The sequence below is a fragment of the Athene cunicularia genome (genome assembly GCF_003259725.1).
Source record: "Athene cunicularia isolate RWA chromosome 11 unlocalized genomic scaffold, athCun1 chr11_part1, whole genome shotgun sequence".
NCBI classification, from domain to species: Eukaryota; Metazoa; Chordata; class Aves; order Strigiformes; family Strigidae; genus Athene; species Athene cunicularia.
In genome coordinates, this window is record NW_020799113.1 from 17,517,977 (window position 1) to 17,544,051 (window position 26,075).

The window sequence follows — 26,075 nt, forward strand, 5'->3', positions numbered from 1 at the left end:
ATTTCCAAGTAGCTGGGCTTAAGTGCCATCTGGTGGTAAGAGAACTAGTCCTAATCATAACATGAAATAATCATAAAAGCCCTCAGGGAAGAAAACACAATTGATTTAAACTTCAGCCATTTTCCACCTTCCATGAGTGAAAACATGCTGCTAAAATCCTTGGCCTCCAGGACAGTGCAGGAGAATGCGCAGAGGCCTGTGGAGAACAGGCTTGTCTGAAAGCATCTTCATGGGAATCTTCTCTTTAGAAAGCCACAAATGCTGCTAAAACATTTGTGAGCTCAGTCCTAAAAAATTCCTGCTTCCTTTTTCTGACAGAAAGCTGGATAAGGACTACTTTGAATGCTTTGGGTTGTGCATTTACTGTGCTGTGTGTTTTAGTGCCTGTGCTGGTACCCCCTTACTACACTAAGAACAAATAAGCAGGAAGGACCATATTATCACATCACACAAAGAAAAAATATTTATAAACAAAAGATTTTAAAAAGTAATTCCAAGAGTGAAGTTTGCACTCTTTATCACTGAAAGCAAGAAAAAAAAGGATAATCAACAGCTAAAAATGGAAGTAATTTCAAGAACTATAGATTCTTTTACTCTGATCCTGATTTTACCAGCTGTACCCACCCTGACCAGCATTTTAGACTGAAGAATTCAGCTGTTTTCTGAGCTGTGTTGACTGTGCCACGTTTTACATGCCAGATCTCTCCAGCCCCTGTTTTTTCACACAGGTCATCAAAGCCCATCAGCGATCCCTACATTATCTCACAGGTGGATCTCCTGAATTCCTGGAAACTGTTTTCACTTGTCAGTGAGGACTTGGGAACCAGGAAAGGAGTAAGGGGTAGGCGAAAGGAGTGACAGAAAGGCCAGAGTAGGACTAAATGAGAAAAAGGAAACATGTTTAATTAGTGTTTTCTGTAAAACTTTACAAATGTACAGCATAGTGCAAAAACGCAGTCTCAGCACATCACCTTCAAGTAAAATTAACAGTGTAAAAAGCCAAGGAACACAAGCTTCCTTCTTCACAGGAGCGGCTCTCGAATACTGTTCCTGGAGATTCCTCTCTCACCAACAAGCTCCAAACTCACGTTTATAGTTGAGCAAAAAGCCTAAAGAAAAACCCAAAACCCATCCCGAGTGGCTGCTCACAGCAAGTGCAGCCTGCTGCTTGGCACTGTAACAAACGCTGCAGCCTGAGATGGTGTCAGGCAGCCTTGCTGGCTGAGCTGCACCTTTGTCTACTTGCAAGCAGCTCTCCTAAGACAGTTCATTTCTCAACCCCAACTAGACAATCCAGTAAGACACTGAAGCATATGTCTAACCTCAAGCATGTGATAGGCGTCACAAAAATACGGGAAAACTACTCAAGAGCTTGAAGTTAAGCTTGTGCTTAAATACCTTATTGGATCAATACATTCAGTGTTAACATTAAGGCAATCTAGCGTGCGAAGGTTCAGAGAAGGATGTAAATCCTGAACAGGGATAACATATGCTGTCGGGTGATAGGAGACACCAGACAGTTTCCCGTTATGAGAAAAGAAGTAAACAGAGTGCAACTCAACGATGTTCCATCGCTGGAAATGACAAAATACAGTGGCAAATGGGCTGATCTAGGTGACCTTTCTAAGCACAAATCTGTCCAAAAGGAAAACCTTGTCCATGATACACTCAAGCACATCATCTAAATACCAGGCCAATGGGGGCTGCCAGGATTTTCCCTTAGTCCTGAACATGCAAACAGTGGCTGGAATTAATTCAGAAGCTCTCACAACCTTGCTTCTGCAAAGACCGCACCACTGAGGTGGTGACAGAGCTCCCAGCACACAGTAATTAGCTGGGGAAAAATGTGCTCAGAAGTTAATGTTTCTGAACTAATACATCTGTTCACATACTGATAAATGGATGGAGGAAAGGGCTGTGACAGGAAGGTCCATTTAAAACATGCTCATCTTAAGGAGAATTTGAGCCTGCATTCATCTGCATGATTGACTACATTTTGGAGTGGATGCTGCTTGACCATTTAAGATGCTCAGAAATCTGGTTTAGAACCAAGAATCATCATGGCAATGAAAGTGGGCAGAGCATTTCTTCAAATGATACTGGCACAGCTTATACCTTCCTGTCTAGGCCCTCAGGAGGCCTGAGTTAGTAGAATTTCCTGGGTCTGTCTTACTGTATTTGGGTAGCTTTCCTAAGGAAAAGCAACTCAGAGGATACTGAGATAAATAGTACATTCTCATTAGAACTACAGCATAAAAAACAAAGCTCTGCTTTGTTGAGAAACTCAGTTGTCAGAAACCACAGGGAAGAGGAATATTAATTCAACCTTTGGAGGCTGGTCTCAGATGCACAAAGGACAGAAGAAAAGTTTGTGGGACATGGTGGACTAACCCTTCTGCTTCTCTCCTACACTAAGCAGCTGAGAGTCCTTCTAAAAAGGGGATCCAATCAATCAAACTAACTGGTTCATCAGATTTTATACATCAATAAACTAACAGGCACATCTTCATGGGGAATAGAACAGGTCAAGGCCAAGGAAAAAAAATCATTGGACTGGACATGGAATACTTAGCCAGCACCAAAACCCAGAGTGCGCTCCCACAGTCCTCTTTGCATGTGGCAAAGTGTGTGTGTAGAGTGTCTATATATATATATATATTTTTTTTTTTTTAAAGCATGGGTTGCCCTGCCTTTATGTTAGAGAAAATAAATTTTGGGGAAAAAAAAAATCCCAGAGAACAAACCCTCTCAACTCAGCATGAGATATTTTGGGGTCTGTGATGGTCTGTAGCTCCCTAGGAGCCAGAGACACATTCTTGGAGTAGTCACTCAGAAAATGATCTTATGCATACCCTGAAAGATCTTCATTTTCCTACTCACCAGAGGATGATAAAGGAAATGCACAAGTACACCCCATCAGAAACAGAAAGTGTATAAAAGAATAGTTTTAGAGCATTGGACTGGCATTCTTACTTAAAAACACATCCAGAGGGCTCAGACATCTTAACAAATCTGTGCTGCCCCAATAAAATCCCACAGTTTGCCATTGCAGACACTAGTCAGGATCACTGTATTTTATGAAGACCCTGATGTTCTTTCAAGCTACTGTTCATTTAAATTTTATTAGAAGATTTGAAATTTCTAAATGCATTTTCAAGAAAAAAAAAATCCTGCCAAGTTCTCATTCCCCATAGGAGCAAGCACCAAAAGCAGTGTTTTGTTTTAAAATTGTTACCCTGGGCAAACACCGAAATCCAGGTGCAGGGAGTGTAATGCAACAGCTACTCAAAAAGAAAGGGCACAAAAATAAACTTTCTTGTGGGTTTCTGAGTCACTTTTGTTTCCTTACATTCAAACCTGTGGATGCTTGGATGGGTGGGAGGGAGATGTTGTTTCTTGGAAGCTAAATCACTGGTTGTTGTCGGTTGAAGAGCTCAGGTTTAATGGGATATCCCCTTGGGCACCCACAGAGGACAGGTAGGAAGCCATATTTTCAGATGGAACATAAAGTGATGAGCTTTCAGGCAAGCTGATGAGGTCATTTCCAAAGATGGACTGACGATCAATGAGGAACTGCTGAGTGCTTTCGAGAATGACATCTTTTCCTAGGAATGCAAACAGACAACAGAAAATTCAGTTTCTGGAAGGCAAGATACCAGACTTCATGTATACAGAACTGAAAAGTGGCAAATCCCTAATGCAACAGGAGATGAGACCTCACTCCAGGCAAAAAATGCTTGGAAACACTTGAGTCAAACTTGGACTTACTCAAAAGCTCATTAAAATCAATGGGAATCTCTGCAGGTTGCCAAGCTGGGTTCTGCGTGAATGCTGATATGCCTCACAAGAAGTGAAAGAGGGATGACCAAATGGTTGGAGACACTGAGAAGTAGATAAGAGCAGCTTCTCTCCTCCTTCACTCAGGAACTGTCTGTTTTTTCTCATCTTTGCAGAAGATGAGATCTGTCAATTGCCCCACTATTCCAGCAGCACACCACTGCATGGACCAGAAAGGCTTCACAAACAGGGGATGCTCCTCTTGTGCAGTTCAGTTACTGCCTGCTGAAGAACTCTCTCCAGCATAGCTGGGCTTTTAACACCTCTGATGCTCATCAGGATGCTGAGCTTAAGGTGGAAACTAGCAGTCCTTGAACAACACACAATACAGTAAAATACCGTGTGGGGTCAGGTGGCTACAGCACTAAACTAAGGCTCTCAGAAGCTTCTCTTTCAGGTCTATCCCAGCTGAATACACATGAAAATAATAATGTATCACTATTCCAAGACCAGGAAAACACTTCTAGATTCATATCTAAGGTCAATGACATACTTTAACAGTCAGTGAGTGGGAGAAGATCAGCTGGACAGTTCCCTTGAGGTCTGGTAAAAGGTCTGGAGAAACTGAGACATAACCTTTGCCTCTGGCTGTGAGCAGCTACTGGGTCACCTCCTCTGCAGCAAGAGCCAGAGGAAACACAGGACCCATACAGCTTGTACCACCCCTACCCACTTAGATCACCACATCGCTCTCAGGTGGCGATGAACAGGCAGAGAAAACAGTGGAGACACTGACATATGTGATGTGGACCCAAGCAGAAACAGACAAATTTAAATGACATTTAAAGCTCAGTTTATCCCCCATACTTTTCCCATTGCTCAGTAACTAGCTCAGCAGTTGTTGTGGAAACATTGCTGGCTGATAATCATGAAAGTAAAATAACAAATGTGTTTTCTTCCCTCAAAGTAGCAAATGGTCAGTGCTGGACGCTGCATCTAGCTGCTGACATGTTTAACACCTTAATCACCCAAGTATGCAAGAGCTGCTGGTGCTCCTACCTGGGCAGGCGTTGGTAAATGGTGGGTTGAACATTTTGGAGGGCAGCTCAGTTACATTCTTCTCCAGATCCACTGTGAGTCGCTGCATCTTGATGCAAAAATATAAACTACAATGTACAATTATACAAAGACAGGGGAGCTTGTTAGAACTAGGCCGTTTCTGAAAATCAGTGCTTCAGCAATGCTGCACAACATCCACCAGTAATGCAAGCTATCCTCCAGCCCTGCCTCTCCTCCCAGCCTCACCTGCCCTTCGCTAAAAGTGCCAAGAGCATGCTCAAGGGCAGATATGCCTGAAGGAGAGGGCTAAGGGAGATGTAATCCCCTGTTAGCACTGACTAATACGGTGTGAGGCTTGTGTCAGGTGCGGAGGCCAGGCAAGCTGCACGGTGGCTGTCCCCACCCGGCTGCCATACAGAGCAAACCCATAGTCCTCTGCAGCCAGCAACAAATATGAAAGGAATTCTCTTTCCATTTGCCTATGACTGGCTTTAAAGTGAAACTAGCCTTTTCTTGCACAGTGCTTCTAGGCACAGAGGTGCTGCAGGTATTACTTCCAGGCTTCTCTATGCTCATGACTTTCTGTAGGACAAGCAAGCCTAACGGTAGGCTGCACCAGATGCTGGGAAATTCAGTGGACTGGAGGACTGAACTATTGAACATTGCAGCCTACCTCTTAGCCTTTTCTCTCAGGCAATCCTTTTAAATAGAGACCACCCATTGCTTCCAGGACTTGCTAATATTATCTCTCTCTTCAGAGACTCCCCTTCCTAACACTCAGGAAGTGGAATTACCTAGTAAATTAAAAATTATTAGATCAAAACTTAAAAAGGATACTGATATAATAAGAAGGCTTAGAGCTTTTTCATTTCATTAGAATAGATTATACTTTGCTTGCATGTCTGTAGAGACAGCAGAAGCATCCAAGTCTTTACCTGACCTGGCTGGCAGTGAGAGCTCTGAAAATTCATTCTCCATCAAGCAGGAAAAAGAACCCAGCCATGAAACACATATTTCCTTCACCATTTTATTAAATCATGATACACACTTCAGAAATGTCTGTCAATGTCAGTTCCAAACAAATACTGCCGAACAATTTCTCCTTGTTTCTTCTGTACGGGTATGCACGAACCTCTATTCTAATTGCATGTGGTTTTACTGTTCCTGAAAAGTACAGGGATGGCTGCACTTTGTAAAGGTGTATTTTATAAAGAACTTTAGCACAAAACCACTTTATGAATCTGTGGTATTAGTAGCATGTGACATGCAAGACAAGAGAAAGTTTAGAGTAGCCATTTTCAATTAAAGACTCCAGGACACCAACACATATCTAAACAAGCTCTGTCTGAGCAGAAAGGCAGGTCAAGAGTGTAAGATAACTCTCAGCCTACCCTCGGGAGATGTGTACTTGCTGTGCTTTACCACACTCTCCCCTCTGGCTATAAGATAACTAAGCATTCTTCAGTTATACACAAGCTCTGCTTCACAATTACATTATTATTATATCTCAGAAATACATGTCTCTTACCGGGGACAGACTGGCTTCCATTTCAGTCAAATTCCACTCACTTAAAGATAAATTGGGATTAAAGACCTGTTGGGAGAGAAATACAATTAGGGCTCTGAAAGGTGTAATGCTTCAGGATGCTCATAGCCTCAGCTGTCTGCCTTGGCTGTCTGCTGGAGCTGGAGCCTGCTGGCAGTGATGCCAGAAAGCAACTTCTGTCTGTGCCTCAGCTGCTCTGACATATTAACTGAAGCTACAGGCAGAGGCTCATGTGTGTTGATCTTAGCCCAGGCAGAACAGTGAGGGCTGAGTCATGGGCACTTGTGCTGCTCTGCAAGCCTTGCTGCTTGCCAGTGGAGGACAGCGCAGGCACCTGGTGCCACAGGCGTGTCATAACCAGGACAGCTGTTGGCGTCACTGCACATGCAAGTCAAAGCCCTTTTTTGCTGCTCTTGGTTCCTAGCACAACTCCAGATTCATATGGTTTTTAAAAAGCATTCCGAAACACAGTAGCAGAGGGCAGATTACTGCTGCATCAATGCCTCGATGGCATTTTCTTGAGAAGTCTGAGCAATCTGGGAAAAAGAGCTGTTTGTCTGGGGCACAGTTTTATGATTCATTTTCACTCTTGTGACATTCAGTTGCACAGAGAGAGAAAAGTGTGTCAGTAACAGGAAAACACCTCCTAATGAGAAACAAGAGAAACCAATGGAGTCAGTGACTGCTCTGGCAGGCCATTAGAAAAGCCTTCTGTAAAGTCAAAATCAAATCACAGACACTTGGGAACTGGCTTTAAGAGAATAAGATTGATTTTTGAAATTATTTTTCAGTCCTGTTTATCCATGCAAGCTTACCATGTGCCTGTATCTGAAGCACCTCCTCAAGGGCGGATATTTTTGACATATAGATTCTTTTCTTATGAATAGAGTTATTTGATTACTGGCAAAAACCTTTCATTTATAACTATACGTACAAGGAGAGGGAGAGCAGGAGAAATAAACCATATTTCTGCACATATACTTAAGAAAAAAGCCACCATTAGTTTGTAAAGAAAAGTAACCTGAGAACTGCAGACAGATAAATATGTCAGCAGAGATCTCAACTTTGGCTACACTTCCCAGAGCATGAAGAAAAGGGGAAGGCAGCAGAGCTAAATGCAATCTAGGAGTATCTAAGATGCAGAAAATAAAGCCACCCAAAGCAAACACCAAACTTGCTAGAGTCATATTAAAGCTACTTTAGGTAAATGTGTTAGGTCTCATGATTATGTCTTTACCAAATGCACTGTGGTTTCTACTCCTAGAAGTTCAAATAAGTCTATTTTCAGAAGAAATGTAAAAAAACATCATTTAAAGTCTGAAATCCTGCCAGTTCTTATAAGCAGGTCAAAACAGAGCTATGACTCTGTTGGCAGAATGTGACAGCTCAAGCGCCACACAGAGCAAGCAGCACAGGCTATCTGATTTACAGCCCAAAGGTACTGCCGTGAACTTCACAAGCATCTCCTGCAGCTGCCCGGGCAGAGGGCCTGACACTCACATCCAGGAGGCTGGCAGGCTCCAGGCCATACTGCTGGCTCCTCAGCAGCAGCTGCAGCCCTTCCAAGCTCCAGTCGGTGCCTTCCAATGGGTCTGAAATATCTGTTCTGAGAAAAGACAAGGGGAAATATTGCCACAAATGACTTGCATAGATACAGAAAGCAGGACTGAGCAGCCTTCCAACATGAGGTTTATGCTTAAATCTCATTTTGAAAACCAAGAGCCTACTGTCAGCTCGGGTTTATGCCATCTAACTTGGTTTAACCCCAGAGGTACAACCCAGCAGAACACACTGATGATTAAACAAGTGAGACTACTTCCCTCCTGGGTGACGCATGGTTGGGAGAATGGAGAGTCTGTGCACATCTCCTCAAGAGTGGGAAAATTAAAGCTTTTCTTAGAATAAATCCTTCTAGAGAGGCACTTGGTATCCAGAAAAGGCTGCACTCCCATCCTCTATGGTCCAATACGGCTGAATTACTGTTAACTGCCTGCCGGCTGCATCTACCCGAGACATTCCGCTAAAGGAGCAACTGTGAGGCCCTGCTGTGTTTAATCTCCCCAAAAAGCTATAAAAATTTCTCTTAAAATCCAGAGTCTTTCAAATAGGATGATTTTTCCTCTAATAAAATGTTTTTAAGTAGCCAGTGGATTCAGGAGGAGGAATTTGGTGCTCTGTAAGGACCCAAAGGAAAATAGAAGCCTTTCTGATAACCTTATTGAATGTTTCAGGTTTTTTCCCCCCGGTCCTCCTTACACTGCTGCTGTTGCCATCAAGAAAGAATTCTGCAGTTAACTTCCACATCATCCACCAAGCTGTAACCATGCTTTCCTCCTGCTGGTGAAGTCTGCTGTACTCTCACCCATGACATCGGGATTTCCGTCTCAGACCACAGCAGAGCACAGCTCCAAAAGTGGCTCACCCAGACTGCTGTGGCTGAGCCCAGTGACACCGTGCTAATCCCCCTTGCAAGAGGACATCATTCTCTGGGTGACCACCACACGCAGGATACTTGCACACCCTGGTTTCAAAATAATGAAACCTCCATCCCTTTGTATTAGACCTCTGCACTCAGTGAACACAAACTCCCAACTCTCCATCCCCACAAGGAGTGATTTTATACCCTTCTATAAAGCCTTGCTTTGGACTGCCTAGCATTTTACTGAGCCCTTTCAGGTCAAGGAGACAAGGACAGCAATGCAGCTATGTTTCATGGGGTTTCACTCTTAGTCAGAGATGGGGAAGCCAAGATCTCTTGCAGTGTGAGCTCCCCGGTACCTCCCCAGAAGCATGTGGCCCATGTGATAGTGCCAAAGTGACTAGCTACCCCCTGAAGACACATCTAGCACTGACTCAGGAAAGTCACCTTGGAAAGGTGATAGAAGGAGATGCAAAGGGACAACAGACTAAAGAGAAAAGTCTAGTTGACTTCACAGCACAGGAGAGGAAAAGAAAGGAGACAAATTATTTCCTTCTCAAGCCAAGCCTGGGCCTGCTAAATTCTGTGATGCCTTATCAAATATATGCTCTACTTAGTGCAGAGGTTATAACGATGATTCACTGCCATCTTCCACACAAGTGACACCTTATTCACTGCACAGAAACACCAGTGACAAATATTTTCTTATGACTTTACGTAACTGAAGACTCAACAAAACAAATGACAGAGGGCACACAAGCTACTGGAGGTGTAGTGTGGTCCAGTGGCCTGCAAGTCTGTGGGCATGGATGCTAGTGGGGGCTCCAGCTTTCACTTGGACCTTGGGAAAATCCCTCTCACTGCAAATAGCCTCTTCCTGCTCCCATGGCTCTGATGCACATGCTCTGACAGCTTTTCTTCTGTTGGGTGCTTCAAGACCCCCTACCCCTGTGAACTCAGGGCTTCAAGGGTCCTCTAAGCAGGTGCCACAGGTACAGGGTGGAGCTCACCAGGCTGCATTAGAAAACTTAAAGTCAGCCTCCCTCTCCCCCTGCTCATGGGAAGAGAGGGCCATGAAACACACAGGGCCACAGCTCTCCCTTGCTCCCCTCACCTGTCCAACAATGCCCTTCTGCCTCTTCTCTCGGATGGCTGTGAGGTCCCTGGTGGGGCTGCACCACAGCTCCCTTTGCCTTCCAGAACAGACTGAACCATGGCGACCGGGAGCACAGGGGGCTCAGAGCAAGTCCGGCAGCCTGGCAGGGGGACCTCAGGCTCAGTGGTGGCTTTCACTCCAGGGCTGACGGGCTCTTCCTTGATCAGCATGAGGCACTTCTCTCTGTATCAGAGACAAGACTTAGCACCACACACACATCTGCTCCACAAAGGCCTGATGGGAAGGGCAACAGCACAAGGCCTTGCTTCCACTTCACACTAAACTGCCCCACAGGGTCTCTCCATTCCCCTAGATAGGCAAAAAAACCCCAGCAACCTTGTTTTCTTTTCAGCAAGCTCCAGAAACATGTCCAGCTAGAATATCTTCAGTCACTTCATCAGTCATACCTATAACGAATTTGTCGCATTTGATTGTTTTGCAAATATGGAAAATACACTTCCATGTGTTGATCATTCCCCAGGTGAGCGTTAGGCTTGAGACAGGCTAAAGGGTCACTAGGCTAGAGGCATTCCCCTGAAAAAGAAGTCTCCAGCCTAGAGATAGGAGTGGGATCAGTAAGACCCTCACATGCAGGAGTTAGGATTGGACCAGCAAGCACTCTAGAAATCCCAGTGACACAGGTGAGGATCTTGTGGCCCTACAGGATCTGGAACAGAAGCTGTCAAGATCTGACAGTCCCAGACAGATGTTTTATTTGTTTGGGAGCAGAGGAAGAGATGGTGGTGGTCCCTTTTCCAGTGGAAGAGACACTCCATGTTATTCCTAGATGGACATATGATATTGAAGTTTTGAATATTTTTTATGTAAAAAACCTACTCTGCTTATAGGAGATTTTACAGATCCCTGTGAACCTGCACAACTGGAGCCAAAATGACAAAGACATGTAGATCAACAGGTGCAGGGCATGGAAAGCCATACTGAAAAAATAGTATCTCACAACACTTACAGACTTTGCTGCAAGACAGCTCATGAGCACGTCGCATATGGGGTGGTATGTGACACTACAAAGCCTTCCTCAGCATTCCTTTCAGATCCTCTTCTCATCTCATGAATCCTAAACTCCCACCAGAAGCTCATGTTGATTCAAGAAGTATCATACTCCTGAACACATTAGGGCCATGGCTGCTCAGATTCTCGTCATGCAGACACAGCATAGATCAGAGGCCACCAGATGGCACTCAGTAATTAGTAGAAATAACTTGAAGGTTATATTAAAATTTTTCTGCTTTAGAAATGGCTCCTAAGTTGTGGGGGTTTTTTAGAAACTGGAGGTCTTTACATGCTTCTTAGCTAATTTTACGGCTACGGTTTCAATTATGAGGCAGATTTACAGGCAATTTCTAGAGTATAAGTGCCTTGCCTCTCTGCCTGAGAAACTGTTTCCATGATTCATCTGGTCTACTTACTTTCCACTGACATAGTTGTAGCTCTTCTTCTACTAGTCCTAAATACACTGCATGTCTGTGGCAGGAAGAGATAAGCATTAAAATACCTCTGCATTCAGTTCTTAAGTTACTGAGACCTTTTCACAGAAAAATTGTCAAACATCGGAAGTTGTTGTGATGCAACCTTTCTGTTCTCATTAGCAGAAAGATGTACACTTTGATTCTGTTTTTTCTTTGTCAAAGCCAAAAGGAAATGTCTTTTCTCTCTCAACAAACCCAAGAAGCTTTAGTATCTTATTTGATAAATTCTGTGACAGGCCTGTCTTTAGAACAAAATATAAAGAAACATGGAATACTTCTCAAAGAGGTGAGAGAAAATTCTCAGCATGAAGCTCATGACTTTGTTTCAAAAGTTATGCTGTTATTATCCCTCCCTAATTCTGAAAATCTGACCCACACTGCAAACTGGAAAAAATATTCTAGCCCACCACCATCTCTATAGAGATTTGCAAATCAGACAGAAACTTCGGCAGAATTACAGCCAGAAAAAACTCTTTTGAAGTTATGAATTTCCATACCCGACTCTCCCTGTTTTTCATCACAAACACATTTACCTGTCATTTTCAGGAGGAGATTGCATATTTATAATGTTGGATGATGATGCTTCAGTAACATCAGATATGATGGGTCCTCCAGCAATTGCAGGGCTGTTTAAGCAAGAGGCAGGTTCTGTCGATGGCTAAGAGGAAAGCAAAAATGATATGGATTTATCCTTCTGAAGCCCAGAACAAGTTCAAGGCCCTATATGAGATAGTTGGTGTTTACTCACTGTGCCCTCGAGTCCTCCTTGTATGGAAACCAGAAAAGCTTTTATCTACTATGCAACATTATAATTTCCTCTGGTCTTTCCTCCAACCACACAGAGGAGCAGGTGTAAAATAAGTACTGTGACTAAGTGTCAGCTACCGAGAGGTTTTACCATGTCTGACATTTTGCCCAGACTGCTTAGCTTCCTCTGGAGGGAAAGACCCAACACAGCCCAACAGGGGCGTATGGTTCACTCATGCCAGCTCAAGTATTTTAACTGCTTGACATAAGTGTCATGTGGCTGGTGTCTGCTTTGGTGGGTTAGGGTGGTGGTGATCCCTCAGCGACTGCAAAAATCTGACTCTGGTCAGAGAGATCATAGGACCCACTTCTAGAATATAGTTCTTCCTCTCTGTCCTTAAGGTGAGCCAAGCTGGGGTAAAACTGAGGAGAGTTTGGTGTGTGGGATCTGCCTTTCCCTCCCACAGTCTGTGGCTTCCCACGTGAACATGGCAGCACAAGCGCATGCAAGCATGCACTCCTCCCTGAAACAGGGGAGCTGAAGAAATATCACTCAGCTTTACAAACCTCTTTTCTTCACTGCCAAACTCTTGACAAACTACTTACTCTGTAATCTGTATTATTGCAGCAAGTATTCTTCCACCCTGGCCAAAGAAATGCCACAAAGCTCAGAGGATGGCGTAAACCTACCGACTGTATGAAATAGGGGTCATGGAGGGGGTCTGTAGACAAATGTCGGCTGAACTTGGACACTTGCGGAGCTGAGATCCCGTTGTCAAGCATCAGTGGTCTGTGAAGAGAAACAGGTTTGTTTTCCCAGCACATACTGACTGATTCCTGGTTGCTCACATGAGAAACATCTTCCAGACAGGGTTGTTTTCCCCTGGGTACTTTGTTTTTCCTCAGCTGTGAGGTACTTTCTTGCCCAGTGCTATGGACAAGGAAGGGAAAAAACAATTTTGGAGGATGTCACCATTAAAAAATGGCATTAGCCATATAGAGAAGGGATGATCTAGGTTTTCTACATCTTATTTGAAAGGTGCAAGTAAAATAACAGATTCAATTCATATTTTGAACAAATTCAATTCATACTTTCTTCTAATTGCTAGTGATTTCAAGCTCTAGGCCAGATCCTCAGCTTGTTTAAGTGGAGGCAGCTACACTAGTGCAATACTGGGAATCTGGCCTTGTTACCAGCTCCCTCGTGCTCAGGGCCTCTGGCAAAACTACATCTCTGTACATAGCACTGCATAAAAGGAACCTATGCCATCCACTAAGGAATAAAATAGGAGACACAAAACAGAGCAGAGCCTAAACTTATTGCATACAGGCTTTTTAAAAATGACTGACAGCCTTTTACAGATAATAGAATCATAGAATGGTTGGGGTTGGAAGGGACCTTAAAGATCACCTAGTTCCAACACCCTGCCATGGGCAGGGACACGTTCCACTAGCCCAGGTTGCTCAAAGCCCCATCTAGCCTGGCCTTGAACACTGCCAGGGATGCAACATCCACCAGTTCTTTGGGCAACCTGTGCCAGTGTCTCACCACCCTCACAGTAAAGAATTTCTTCCTTATATCTAACCTAAATCTACCCTCTTTCAGTTTAGACCTGACATGAGGGTCTGTGAGCCGAGTCCTGTAGCAGGAGTGCTTTATGTTTAGTAAATGATTGAAACCAAGAGAAAATGAGGAGCCTCAAAACGACACTGCCCTCCCATCACGAAACTTCCTGGGTGGCAGTCCTTGGGTTTGTGATACAGTCCCAGAGAATCTGGGAAATGGTATGTTTTGCTACACACCCACTATTGTTAGTGCTGTGATGATTGTATAAAACTGCCTAGCAAATCCCTCTTCTCCTACTGTCCTGCAGTCAGGAAAAGCATCTTCAGTGTTCATTTAGAAGACAGAGGTCACCAGGAAAAGCCAACAGTTTATTCCACAGTAATGTCTAACAGGCTTGACAGAAGATAACTCCTAGCACCCTTCATCCTACAGACACTGGAGCTGGATATGTTGGGAGAAATTATGGGTTTCCTCAGTGACTCAGGGCAGCTGGTATCCTCCCCTTGACCCCTCTTCTTTGCTACCATTCTCCTTGCAGTGTTTATCCCTTCCAACAAGCTCAGTAGAGGGGGTAGACAGAAGTAAGTGTACCACTTGCTTGTATGGATTTTGGGATCCTTCATACAAATCTGTGTTTCCCTTACAATCCTCACAAGAGTCAGTCAAGAACAAGGACACAGACTTAAAGAAAATCAACTCCCTTGAGCAGCCATTCTTGGGAAGCCTGGCTCCTTTCTCTGAGGCATGGAGAAGTTTATGAGTTGCCAAAGGTCACAAGGTAATAAAGGTGGGAACTGGAGGCAGGTCCCTGCCCTCAGCCTGAGCCACAAAGGCAAATTCCTCTCAGTAGCCCCTCTTCCCTCTTTAGGTCACAAGCACCACAGGGCAAAACATGCACAGCTGCTCTCCTGGAAGGCACTAAGCTTCCTCATTCAAGCTCCTCTATCCACTTGCCTTGAAGAGATTATTTATGACTCTAAAGATACCCCTTAGCTAAAATCTTTCTCCACCTTCCTCTCCGTAAGGCCTGTAGGTCACATACCACCAAACCCATGCTGGATACGATACACACCTCATTCAGTGACTGTGGGTCAAACTAAAGGTGTCTGTGGGCCGGCTACGCCCAGCCCTGCTCCTATTGATGACAAGTGGCAAAACTGGAACCTGTAGGACCAGCAGTGGGGTCCTGCCCTTTACCCTCCCACTAGTTAGTGTTCCCATCTCCCATCATGCTCTGTGTTCCCTAAATAAAGGTCACAAGCTGACACGGTGCTTCTCTAAAGACCACTGAATGGGGCATGTCAGCAGGTCTGACTCGGCAGTTCAGCCCATTCATTTCCCATCACCATGGTGCCCTGGTCCGGTGACCGCCTGCCTCGGCGAGCTGAGCTTGTGCTTTTAGTGAGGGGGCAGCATTATGCACCCGTGAGCGTGTGCGCACCACACAAGGGTACTTACAGCTTCCTCTTTATCCCAGTGCTGCTAGGGCTTGATTGGAGCTGGCCAAACAGAAACTGAATCAGCTGTCAGGAGAGATCAAAATCCGGTGTTTATCAGCAGAGTGATTCAGCACTCCCTGCTCTCGCAGCCATTCTTATCTCACACATTTCTCCCTCCTGACAACACCCCAAAGCTGGGAGCAGCCATGAAATACAGGAGCCAAATTGCATGAGACACTGGAGCCCGAAACAGGACTAAGCTTTCCAAGAACTCAAATGACCTGCCTGACTTTCAAGCAACACAGCCAGGTGCCTGCTTTGTGCAAAGGCTGCTAGATGCATGTGCTCAGCACTTTCTCTCCACTATTAGACTTGAGAATCTGCCTGCAAAGTACACATGCAAACACTCCTAGGCCTGGAGTTAGACTTGGCCTCCATAAAAGTCTTTAGAGAACTTTATAAGAGGCTTTATAAAAGTCTGGCAAAGACTTTGCAAGTGAAAGAGGCAACCCCCTACGGGACACCCTGGATGGAAGTTTGAGCTTTTAGTTGAGTTTTTCAGCCCTGTGAAATTCAGCGTTGATATAACAGGACACTAAAAAGGATGCAGAATGGCTTTGGAGAGGAATCACTTAGCAACATATTCCCAGGTCAGCTTGAGCCTAATGCTCTGCTTTGGCCTCCAAACAAAGAGAGCATTATTATTATTACACACCACATCTGTCTCTTACTCATTGCTCAACATAACAAAATAGAGTTGCACAAACGCCTCGACAACGAGTGGTGTGGCTGGTCCAGCCTCAGAGCCGGAGGAAGGTTTGATAGCCTCATGCATTTCTATCCAGTCCTATGACTCTGTGATGCCACATGAGGGTCAGAACGTGGCTCTCAGGGGGACTGGGAAATGTGACGTGCTTGGTCACGTCAGCAACGTCTGGGAGTCACTGCAGAGACCTTTTCTAGTACCTGTCATGCCAGACTTTAAGGGAAATGGCTCAGCAGTGCTCCTTCTGTCTAAAAGGTACAGTAATTCCTCAACTATACTGGTAATCCCAGAAGATGTAACAGTTGCTGGAGGTCCCCAGTGGGGGAATGGCTAAGCAATCCTGCTGCCTGCAGCTTTAGTAGGGGAAGGAGGGGGACGCTCCTGTCTTGTACAGAGAAAAGTGGAAAGATTTGGGAAGCTCCAAATTAATCCAGAACACAGCCAACACAGAACATATAGTGAGAGCTGTGCTCTCTTGATCAGGAATTTGACAGAAAAGTAGTTTCTTACATCACAGCAAGGACTGACAGGGAAATCTTTTGCTCAAGGGCATAATCTATGCTCTGTTAATGACTACTTTCCACAGGACATGTAAGAGCATCACACAGTTTGAAAGAGAGGGAAAATAAATATACTATAATATCAGAGTATGGACAAGATTATGGGACAAGAAAAGAAAGATCAGAGGAGGACATAGACCATGCAATACAATTGAGTTTGGAGTTTATATGATCACTACCTTGTTGATGACTTTCTGTTGCTGTGAGTGGTTCTGCCGGAGAGAAACAACTTCCCTCCAAAGAACTTCGTTTTGCCTGAAAGTGAAACAGAAACTTCCCGTGAGCACAGAAACATTGCAACAGCCCATGGCGCTGCCATGGTGCACACTAGACCAAACTGTGCACAGTCTGTCTCACTCTGGGGCTCTCGCAGTGCTTGGCTCTTCTCAGGTGTCCCAAACGGGGTCACACAATTGTTTTCCTTGTTTTTCCTTGACCTCAGAAGAACTACAGACAAAGCATGGAGGAAAAACAAAGAAATAGAAGCCAACATTTATAGGGGAGGGTAACAAGAAGACATGCGTGTTTAGTTTTCATGGAACATTTTGGACAAACTCAGAATTTCAGCAAGGCCTGATCTGTGACTGAATAATTTGGATCACCAAGACTGTTTCTCCTGTGAGAGTCATGAAAGCCCAACCTCTCCCCAGATGCCCCCAGTGCCCCCAAAGACCAAGAGATCCTATGTATTCTGCCTGCTGAAACCTCATGCACATGGTGGCACAAAGGCATGTTTGGGTGTGACTGGAGCAGCTAAAGGGATGCTTCTGCATCTGACAGCCTTGAACTAGGAGGACTGCAATGATATTATTAGTGGGAGTCACTGATTTCATCTAGCACAGACCTGTGTCCAGCCTGCAATTGCACTGAGCATATTTATTTTGTGTCTGAAAATGCACAGAGGAGTTTACAGTCTTCCTTGAACAGTCAGCCCCAGAAAGTGGAATGGGGAGAGGAAGAGTTTATTTACTTTGCTGCCTTCAAATCTGGATGCCAGCCAAGTCCATGCTGCAAAAGGTTTAACAAATGAATTTATCTCAAGAGTATATGGATGTACCAAAACTGACAGGCCAGAAAAATCTATCATACAGGTGAAATTTATAAATCTTTTTGCTTTCTAGTCTTTCAGGTGTGGTTTGATCCTAGAACTAGGAAGATAAGTTCCAGGGCTCACAAGAGCACAGTAGCTGCCCTAGTGTAGCTGTTTGTACAGCAGTGAACTTTCTGTATTGGCACTGACAGGATTTTCAGCAAAGAAGCTTTCCTTAGTCTCACAGTTTGTACTGGAGTTATGTCCTAATGGCTCTGCACCAGTGTAAATTTCTTAACATGGTTTCAGCCTGGGATTTCTGGTCTGTCTCAGTTTATAAAGATTGTATTACGTTCATTTTTGCCTTTTGCCAGATGGGATAAGAAAGCAAGCAAATAAAAAAAGAGAATAAACTAAAAACAAGGTCAAATCATTGACACCAAATTCCTTAAAAATTAAATAACATACAAGCCTAGAAACTCTTCATTGCCACTGCACCTGGATTTCATGGTGTGATTTTATGCATGTGCTACATGTGGGAGTCATTAAAAATTGAGGTAGGATAAAAACATTTCTCTGTTGCACATGAGGTGCTGGGCTGGAATGAAGTTTCACAGTGCACAGTGTTCTCTCAAGGCCCAGGATGGCAGTCTCACCTGGTGATGTATGAACATTAGCTGTCATTACAAAAGAAGGGCTTGGGGTCTTTTTGATTATTGAAGTACTTTTTAAACAAAGTTCTCTGTAAGGATTAAAATTCTGGAGGCAAATAAAAACCTCTCCAAGTACATGATTTATAAAGCCATACTCATTTACTAAATTCCTAGTGACCATGTCTGACTCAAAATCCCTGTCTCAGGCAGCTGGAAGTCAGGCAGTCACATTCAAGAAGAATTGCATTTGCTTTTTTTGCTCTTTTACAACAATTTTGGCCATGTCAGAAGACACAGTCTTCAGAGAGATGGGTCCATGGACTAAACACTACAGCAGTTCTTGTGTTCTTATATATATATGTTAGGCCAGCCATATATTTTGGAGGTGGAGGATGACAGAGATTTTTTAAAAAAATGTTTTAATAGCTGGAGCTGAAACAGACACCACCACATTTCTGCCAAGGACTCTTCTATGCATGAGAAAGAGTAACATCTTAACCATCATTTCTATCTGGAGGAAATACAGTTATCTGAGTTAAGTCCCCAGGTTATACACATATTTCCTAGACACCCTCCACTGTGCTTTCCTCCTCTGTAAAGGGAAAACATACATGAAGAGAACATAATGTCTACCTTCCACAGAAGACAGAGAGGCTGAGCATTAATTCATATTTTGTAGATCATCAGGTCTGCATAGAAATCCTACATGTTATTGTCTCAAAAGATCTATTCCCTGTGATTATTCCCTGGCTCAGCACATGTTCCATGGGAGGGAGGTGTGTAGGGCTCCCCATTTCCAACATTCCCCAAGATCAACAACTCTAGTGAAGCAAATGCCCATGGGAAGCAGCCTGAGTAGGATTCAACTCACTGCTTCATGTCCTGCACTTGACACTCCATGTTCTCCTGCTGACTTCTCAGTATCTGTACCTCGTATAGCAACCTGCTGAGGTCCTCCTGGCGCATCTTGGTCTCCTCACTTTTTACTACTGACACCTGAGGAGGAAAGATCAAAGGTGGATTTTACCGATGCAAGAAGGGCTGTGGACAGAGTCATTGCTGTGGCTTGGGTGCAGGACTTTCACCAGCCAACCTCTGATGTGCTGAAATAATATGACAGGTGACATGCACAAAAGCCTGCACTATCCTTAGGGTATTATTGCAAGGGCAAAATGGATAAAATAGAGCAAAGAACAGGACAAATCCTTTTGTACAGAGGGTCTGTTGGCAGCAGAATGTTTCTCACCAGAGTGGGCACTTATTTCAAATCAGCTTGGGGGGGTGGGGGGAAGGTATTTTGAGGACCAGGGAGAAGCTGAACTAGGTTGTTTAATTAAATCTTTCTACTTTATCTACAGAGAGACACAATCCAGTCTCATGTTTTACAGGGATGAGCCTGAGGTAATGCTTCACTTGGATTTCCAGAAGGTTTTTGCTGAAGTCCCTTTTCTGAAGTTGTTACACTCATTTAGTAAGAGAACAGCCCCTTTTGGGCATCAATAACAGGTTAAAAGACAGCAAACAGAGGGAAGGAGTCGGTTATCTCTTCTATATGGGAGATGACTCTTGGGAGACCCTGCAGGAGTTATGTCGTATTTATCCAGGTAAGCGGGTAATGATTCAAAAGCAGAGTATTGCGAGGCAAGCCTGGCCATGCAGCACTACACAAAGGTCTCGTGATACTGAGCAGCAGAGCAAAAAAACACAGACAAAACTCTGATGGAAGCCAAGACCTGCACACTGAGGACCCCTACCCCAACCATGCATGTATATGGAGAGGACAGAAACCAGACCGCAGGGTGATCTTGGAGTTATGCTGAGCCGTCTATAGCACAGGGGCCTGTGGTCTGAAAACAAACACGCCTTCTGGGAGTTATTAAGAGGAATGCAGCTGTGGGAGAAACCCTCACAATGACCCTGCAGTGGTCAATCCCCCCCAGAAAAGGGACATTGGAGGGTTAGAAAGGCAGAGAGGCATTTCCTGCTCAAGATTCCTGAGGGACAGGACCCAAGTATTCACTACTTCTCTCCTAGCAGAAGCCTAGAGGAAACAGATTAATGAAGATACAACAGGCTTAAAGCAAACCAAGGGAGCTACATCTCCACACAGTTAAGTTGTGGGGCATATTGTTGAAGGATGTGCCACGCAGCCTCTCCACAGCGGTGGTGTGGAACCTTCTGGAACAGAGGTCTGCTGCCCCTCGGCCTTCCCACCCAAGGGGCTCACTGGGGGGCCCACCGGGGCCAGGCTGGTGTGTGTGTCCCCGCCCGATGCCCCTCACCTTCCTCTTGATGTGCTCCAGAAGGTGCTCGTGGCCCTGCAGGAAGCAGAGGTGCTGGAACTCGGTGTCGTCCCGCTCAGGCTTGACAAGACCCCCCTGCTCGATGTTCACCACCTTCCTGAAGCCATCTGCATGGAGAGGGCATGGGTCAAGGGCCAACAGACCCAGGCCCTCCTCACCTCCCACCCCGTCACTTCTGAGGATGTTTCTGTTCATTCCCCCACTTTCTGAGCTGCTCTGGTGCTCAGGGCACAGCTGTTTCCCCTCCCCACAGCTGGGTATGCTTTTGGGCCGTATCTACAAGAAATCCAGTGCAAGGGAGAGCCCCATGCATCCCACAGGATAGACATCCTGCGACTCTGGGGACATGCTGGCAGTGGCCTACACTGTGAAAGCCTCACCAGCAATCCCTTGGGCATGTCAGTCTGTCTGCCAGGAGTCAAAATGCCCGTCCTTATAAAATCTGTTGGATTTGCAAGCCAAAGGGATTCAGAGGAAGGTTTTTCAAAGGCACAGACCAGCATTAGATGCCACTTTTGGAAAGAAGGGTCCCATGCATATTTGGAAATCTACTTTGGGTACTTCTCTGAAGTCCTAGAAGGGTTTCTAAACTGTATCTAAACACCACTGTAAAAATTACAGTAGTTAAATAGTGAATTAGTCATTGAAAACCTTCCAAAAACTACCAGAAAAGAACCATATTTAATACAGTTGTGGTCTAGATGTGGCTGAAAACTACACTTAAACCTCCATTAAGGGATGAAAATGTTTGATCAGCAAGGCAAGGTTTGCAGGGAGAAGTACTCTCCATAATTAGCTCAGTTATACAGCTGGGAAAATGAATAAGATCTGGGCATGCTCTGCTCAAAGGAAGCAGTTTCTGCAGGAGGTGTCACAGTATCAGGCTGCTGGGAAAAGCCCCATATTAAATTAAATGGAAAAGAAATAATAATGTCATCAAATTGATGCAAGAGAAGCAGAAAACCTGGTAGCTGAAATTTCTTAGCTCACATCTTATCATTTAATCTACAGAAATTTCATGCTGGAATCTAAGGTCAATACAAGGAAATCGCTTCCCTGGCATCTCAGAGGCAAGACCTCTGGCAAAATCAGTATTGCCACAATAATGCGCATATGTGAGAGCTCAACTCTTCTACCCACAGTTCTCCTGCATGCCTCCTGTCCCACTCCCAATTTCTGTTGCTCCCCCCGTGTCTGTAGGACCTACACAGCCGGGGTCTGGAGGTTGAACTTACACATGTTCAGCTGCCGGACGAAACTGGCCATGTTGTTGTGTTTGAAATACTTAGGCAGCACCTCTTTGGCAAAGCGTCCCTGGTCAAACACATGGAAACTGGTACCATTCTGCAAAGGAGACAAGGACAAAGGCGAAGTCAGAGGAGTTTCCCCGACCATGAGAGGTGTCCAGGAGGAGGCAATTCCCTTGAGTCCTACAGCAGGGGAAGTCATGCTCGCTGAATTGTCACCTTGAAGCTGAGAAGAGTCATAACAGCCTTGAATAACGAATGTGCTCCTTTCAGTTCTGGTACAGTCCGTTCTCTACGACTGCAGCTTTGACCTTTTTCTACTGAGCTTTGCCACTACTTAGTTCAGAGCCTTGGATGCGAGAAAGAAACTACAGACTTTTGCACACAAATAGTTGGTAGCTTATAATTGTCCACCCTTGTGTGGACCTCACAGAAAGACTCCGGTGTCTGAAGATGGTCCTGGAAAGTGGAAATTGCCATTATAACCTCTCAACCTGCTTATATAGGTCTAACTCTGACCCATCTGCTCCAGAGCACAGCAGTCCTGGAGGGAGCACTGCCCTGAGATGTGGTACAAGAAACACAGCAAGGCAAGAAAGCAAATAATCTCTGGAAACACCACAATGATCCAGAAGCTCTGCACACCTTCTCCTGACTATTTTTGGAAGTACACAGCCACAAGGGCAACCGCAAAATGTTAACAGTCATGCTTTACAGCCCAAACTAGCAACAGGCATGTTAACCAGATAAAATATCCGTTTCTGAGGTTGAACTGCCAAGATCCGTGACTGCAAAACAAAGCAAACTGGCTGGGATCACTGGCAGAGACAGGCACACTGCAGCCATGTGTTTCCCCTGCCTGGCCTTCTACCTGCTGACAGTGAAGCTGGTACAGAAAGGGCCCGTGAGACACAATGCACTTGAAGCTGCCTTGAAAAGTTTTGCAAACAGCAGTTCACGTGAACTTTTTGAGGGACAGAAAAATCGGCAATTAATTTTCATCTGTAACCAACACTTAGAAACAACATTTTCTAGAGCTCTGACTCAACAGATCAGCGTCTCCAGGCTATGGTGAAGGGGGGACCACCTTAAATCCTCTCTCAGCTCTGGATGGGGCGGCAGCACTGGGAATTTGGAGGAATGAAGAATCATGATTTCAGACATGGAGTCTGGGGCACACGTGGCATTGTTGTAATCTTGCAGTGAATGGTATCTTCCAGGGGCTCAAATTGGCTTTGCCTGTGGAGACAAAGAGCTGCAAAGAGCTACCTGGGGAACCACCCAACCGTGCAACCTAAGTTCTCCACGGCTTTATGGGGGGACAGGCAAGCTGCAGAGACCTACGCCAGTGCAAAGATACCCGCAGATATTAGGAACTTAGCAACTCAGGTGCAGCCAAGTTTCAAGGCAAAACTAGCTAAAGACACCAGGCTCTGCATGATGTTGGCAGGGAGGGGCCTGAGACCAGCACAGCCACAGTCATCCTCCTGCTGTGTTCAGTGTTATTACCAGCAGTCAAGTGGTGTGTCAGCTGGGGGGGTTATTGCACAGCAGAGCGGTTTTTGACAGAGGACAGTGTTTCCTAAGAGTGATCACTCAGGCTCTGTGTGCAGGAGGAGCGTACCAGCAGCATGTGGGTCCCACCATGCACCCATCACAGGGTCCCTAGCTGTATGGCTGCTCTCAGGGCTGCCTGGAAGTTTCTAAAACAGGGAGCATAAACAGGACCACGAGAAAGTTCAGCAACTAAAAAGATGCTGGTATGTGCCTGTAGCCTGCCCATGGCCACCGCCAAACAGCCAGCTAGCAAACCCTGCTGCCCTACTCAGTGCCACTACATTTCCATCACCAAATAGTGCCAGTTCCCTCTGTGCTCTGGCTCGTTTGTCAGCTCTAGCAAATAACCCTGCACACCCACAAAGGTATGCTCTGGGTCAGCTGTACTTTCTTGCTCCTTGTTCACTGCTGGAAACACTGAGCATGACTGCTTGCCTTAACAGTGCCCTTTGACCATCACCAGGGTCTTTCCTATCATTCCTTACACCACGCAGCAGAAACAAAGGCTGGCCAAGTGCTTAAGAGATTCACTAATGATCTCTATGCTGTAATTATTCTCACAGACTGAGCTTGCAGACATGATAGCAGGGACAAGTGTTTCCCAACACAACACAGAAGGCAGTTCTGAGGAGAGAGTGGGTTTATCCCACCTCCTTCGTGCTTCTGCCTACTCACTCTCTCTGGGACACACCAGTGTGTCCCAGGCTGGGCACACTGATAAAAAATGAGAAACACGAGGAGTTTATGTACATGAACATCTCCTTATGGCCTCTCTTGAGAGGTCATTCATTTGAATTCAGGAGTGTGTTCTGAGAATGTTCTCAGAAGCTGGAGCACCCAAAAGGTTTCCTACAGATACAAGACACTTTGGAGTTCCTGCGTGTGCATGGATGAACTGTGCATGTGCCAGCGTGTTTCTACACAGCAGCTGTGCCTTGTTTGTCTTACATCAAGAGAGCACAAGCTGGGAGACACGTCTCTGCTCAAGGCAAAGTTCACTCTGCAGCACATCAGTCCTAGCAGATGTTTATCTTAACTGTTTTTGACAGACCCATGATGACAGACACCCTGTGCCCTGCCCAGACAAGCTACTCTAGTAATTTGCTAGTTCTTCCAAACTGCATTTTCCGTTTCAGAAATTCATTAATTACTTCTTGTCCAATCTATCATGGACACAGACAGCTGACTTTTCCTCACAACAGCCTTTGGTGTATATAGAAACCATTACCATGTTTCCTCTCCATCTCTCCTTCATGCTAAGAAACAGTTCATAGGTCCTTAGAAGTCCTATTTTCTAAGAGTTCTGATTACACCCAGAAATCTTAGGCATGCACAATTTCTCAGGTCCAACAACACTGATGAATACAGGAGAAAAAACATGGGAAACACAGGAACATGCGACATGGAAAACTTAGACATCTAAAAGCCTTAACAAAACCTCTCAAGAATGTAGCTGTAGCCTACATTACGTTGCAGGAAAGCAGAGTGTGGTGGTAGGCAGTCAAAAATAACAGTAAGTGTAACAGAGAGGGGGATATTTACACATGTCAGAAAATCCTCCCTAATTTGAAAGTGCTCATTTAAAACACATGATACTAAAACATGGTGGTTCTCAGAGGTATGGCCACATAATATCAACATGAGAAAGCAACCATTGCCTTGGATAGGATTTGAGCTGCATTGCTATCTCAAGTTTTGAATGAAAACTCTACTGGACACAAACACATAGCAGAAAAGCTATTTTAGACATTTTTTCTCTTTAAATCTGCTTTTGTTATAGATTCTTGATTTTGAGAACAAGTTTATGCACACAACTTATCTGATAATTCCCTGCTGAAAACAAATCACATTGTTTGCAGTGTCTTAAGTCAGGTCAAAAGCACAAAGTGGTATCAAAATGCTTGTATGAGGGGGTCAAAAATAATTTTAATTCTCTGATTGCACTTAGTATATTAATGCCTCAGTGACAAACAAGAAGCCAAAGCAAAGCAATCTATCCCTATGAAGCTGTACAGAAAATACATACACGCATCACCATGATCATCACACAGACTCTTTGAAGACTTAAGTAAAGCTCTTCCAAAATGTGAGTGATTTAGGGTGCCAGGCTGAGATTTATTTAAACTATATGTTTTAGCCTGAGGTCTGAATGCTGTTTCGCTGCTGCCTTCTCCCAAGGCATTTGTGAAAGGCTGCTAAGAAACACATGTGAAGTAATACAAACAGCAGTGGAATTTTTAAGGGCTTTGCACCTTTTCTAGAAAATTTTAGGGAACTGCAGATTGAAGCAAAGTGAAAAACCTCTTTCCTCTTAAAGAATCTAGATTTTTAGAAAATTCAAGATTAGACACTCTTTTAAGATGCTTCAAGTGAAATGTGTAAAAATTGTTATTAAAACACTCCCAAGCCAGTTGTCCCTTTGAAATAGAAAAGCCACAATACTGCAGATAAATAATATCCAGTATATCCAACGGGCCCCCTAAGGAGGTATCAGTCCTTTCCCTCTCCCAGTTAATTATTATTGGCCAGCACCTGTAAAGCTGAGGGAAGTTGCTGTGGGATGCAGTAGTGAGGGCTCACACCTGGGTATTTCCTGGTGTTGCAGGCACTCAGTGACACCCGATATTTTCTGTACTTACAGTACTCCAGCAGATGAGATGGTTTGTTTCAGGATCTTCCACCAGTGTCCAGAGCTTGGTTAGGAAAGCTGGCACATTGCTGGAGTACCCATCCATCACCAGAGAGCTGGGTGAATCCTGCAT

The 26,075-nt window shown here is 44.7% G+C and overlaps 1 protein-coding gene across 1 annotated transcript; it reads right to left on the reverse strand.

The window, feature by feature from the left end:
- Positions 1 to 3,178: 3,178 nt before the first annotated feature.
- On the reverse strand, positions 3,179 to 26,075 carry HSF4 (heat shock transcription factor 4). Its single transcript, XM_026856696.1, has 13 exons — positions 25,953 to 26,075; positions 21,745 to 21,853; positions 20,489 to 20,616; positions 19,078 to 19,202; positions 16,703 to 16,778; positions 15,217 to 15,281; positions 12,882 to 12,981; positions 11,978 to 12,102; positions 9,916 to 10,140; positions 7,883 to 7,988; positions 6,365 to 6,430; positions 4,837 to 4,924; positions 3,179 to 3,605 (listed from the first exon to the last, which is right to left on the reverse strand). Exons 1-13 carry the CDS (start codon positions 26,073 to 26,075, stop codon positions 3,409 to 3,411), a joined length of 1,533 nt encoding a protein of 510 aa, XP_026712497.1. The 3' UTR covers positions 3,179 to 3,408.

Coding starts and splice junctions, on each gene's coding strand:
- HSF4 (XM_026856696.1), bottom strand. CDS start 26,075: ATGCAGGATTCACCCAGCTCTCTGGTGATGGATGGGTACTCCAGCAAT. Junction 21,854..25,952: donor ATCTCATCTGCTGGAGTACT/GTAAGTACAGAA, acceptor TCTCCTTTGCAG/AATGGTACCAGTTTCCATGT. Junction 7,989..9,915: donor AGAAGGGCATTGTTGGACAG/GTGAGGGGAGCA, acceptor GTCTTTTCTCAG/AACAGATATTTCAGACCCAT.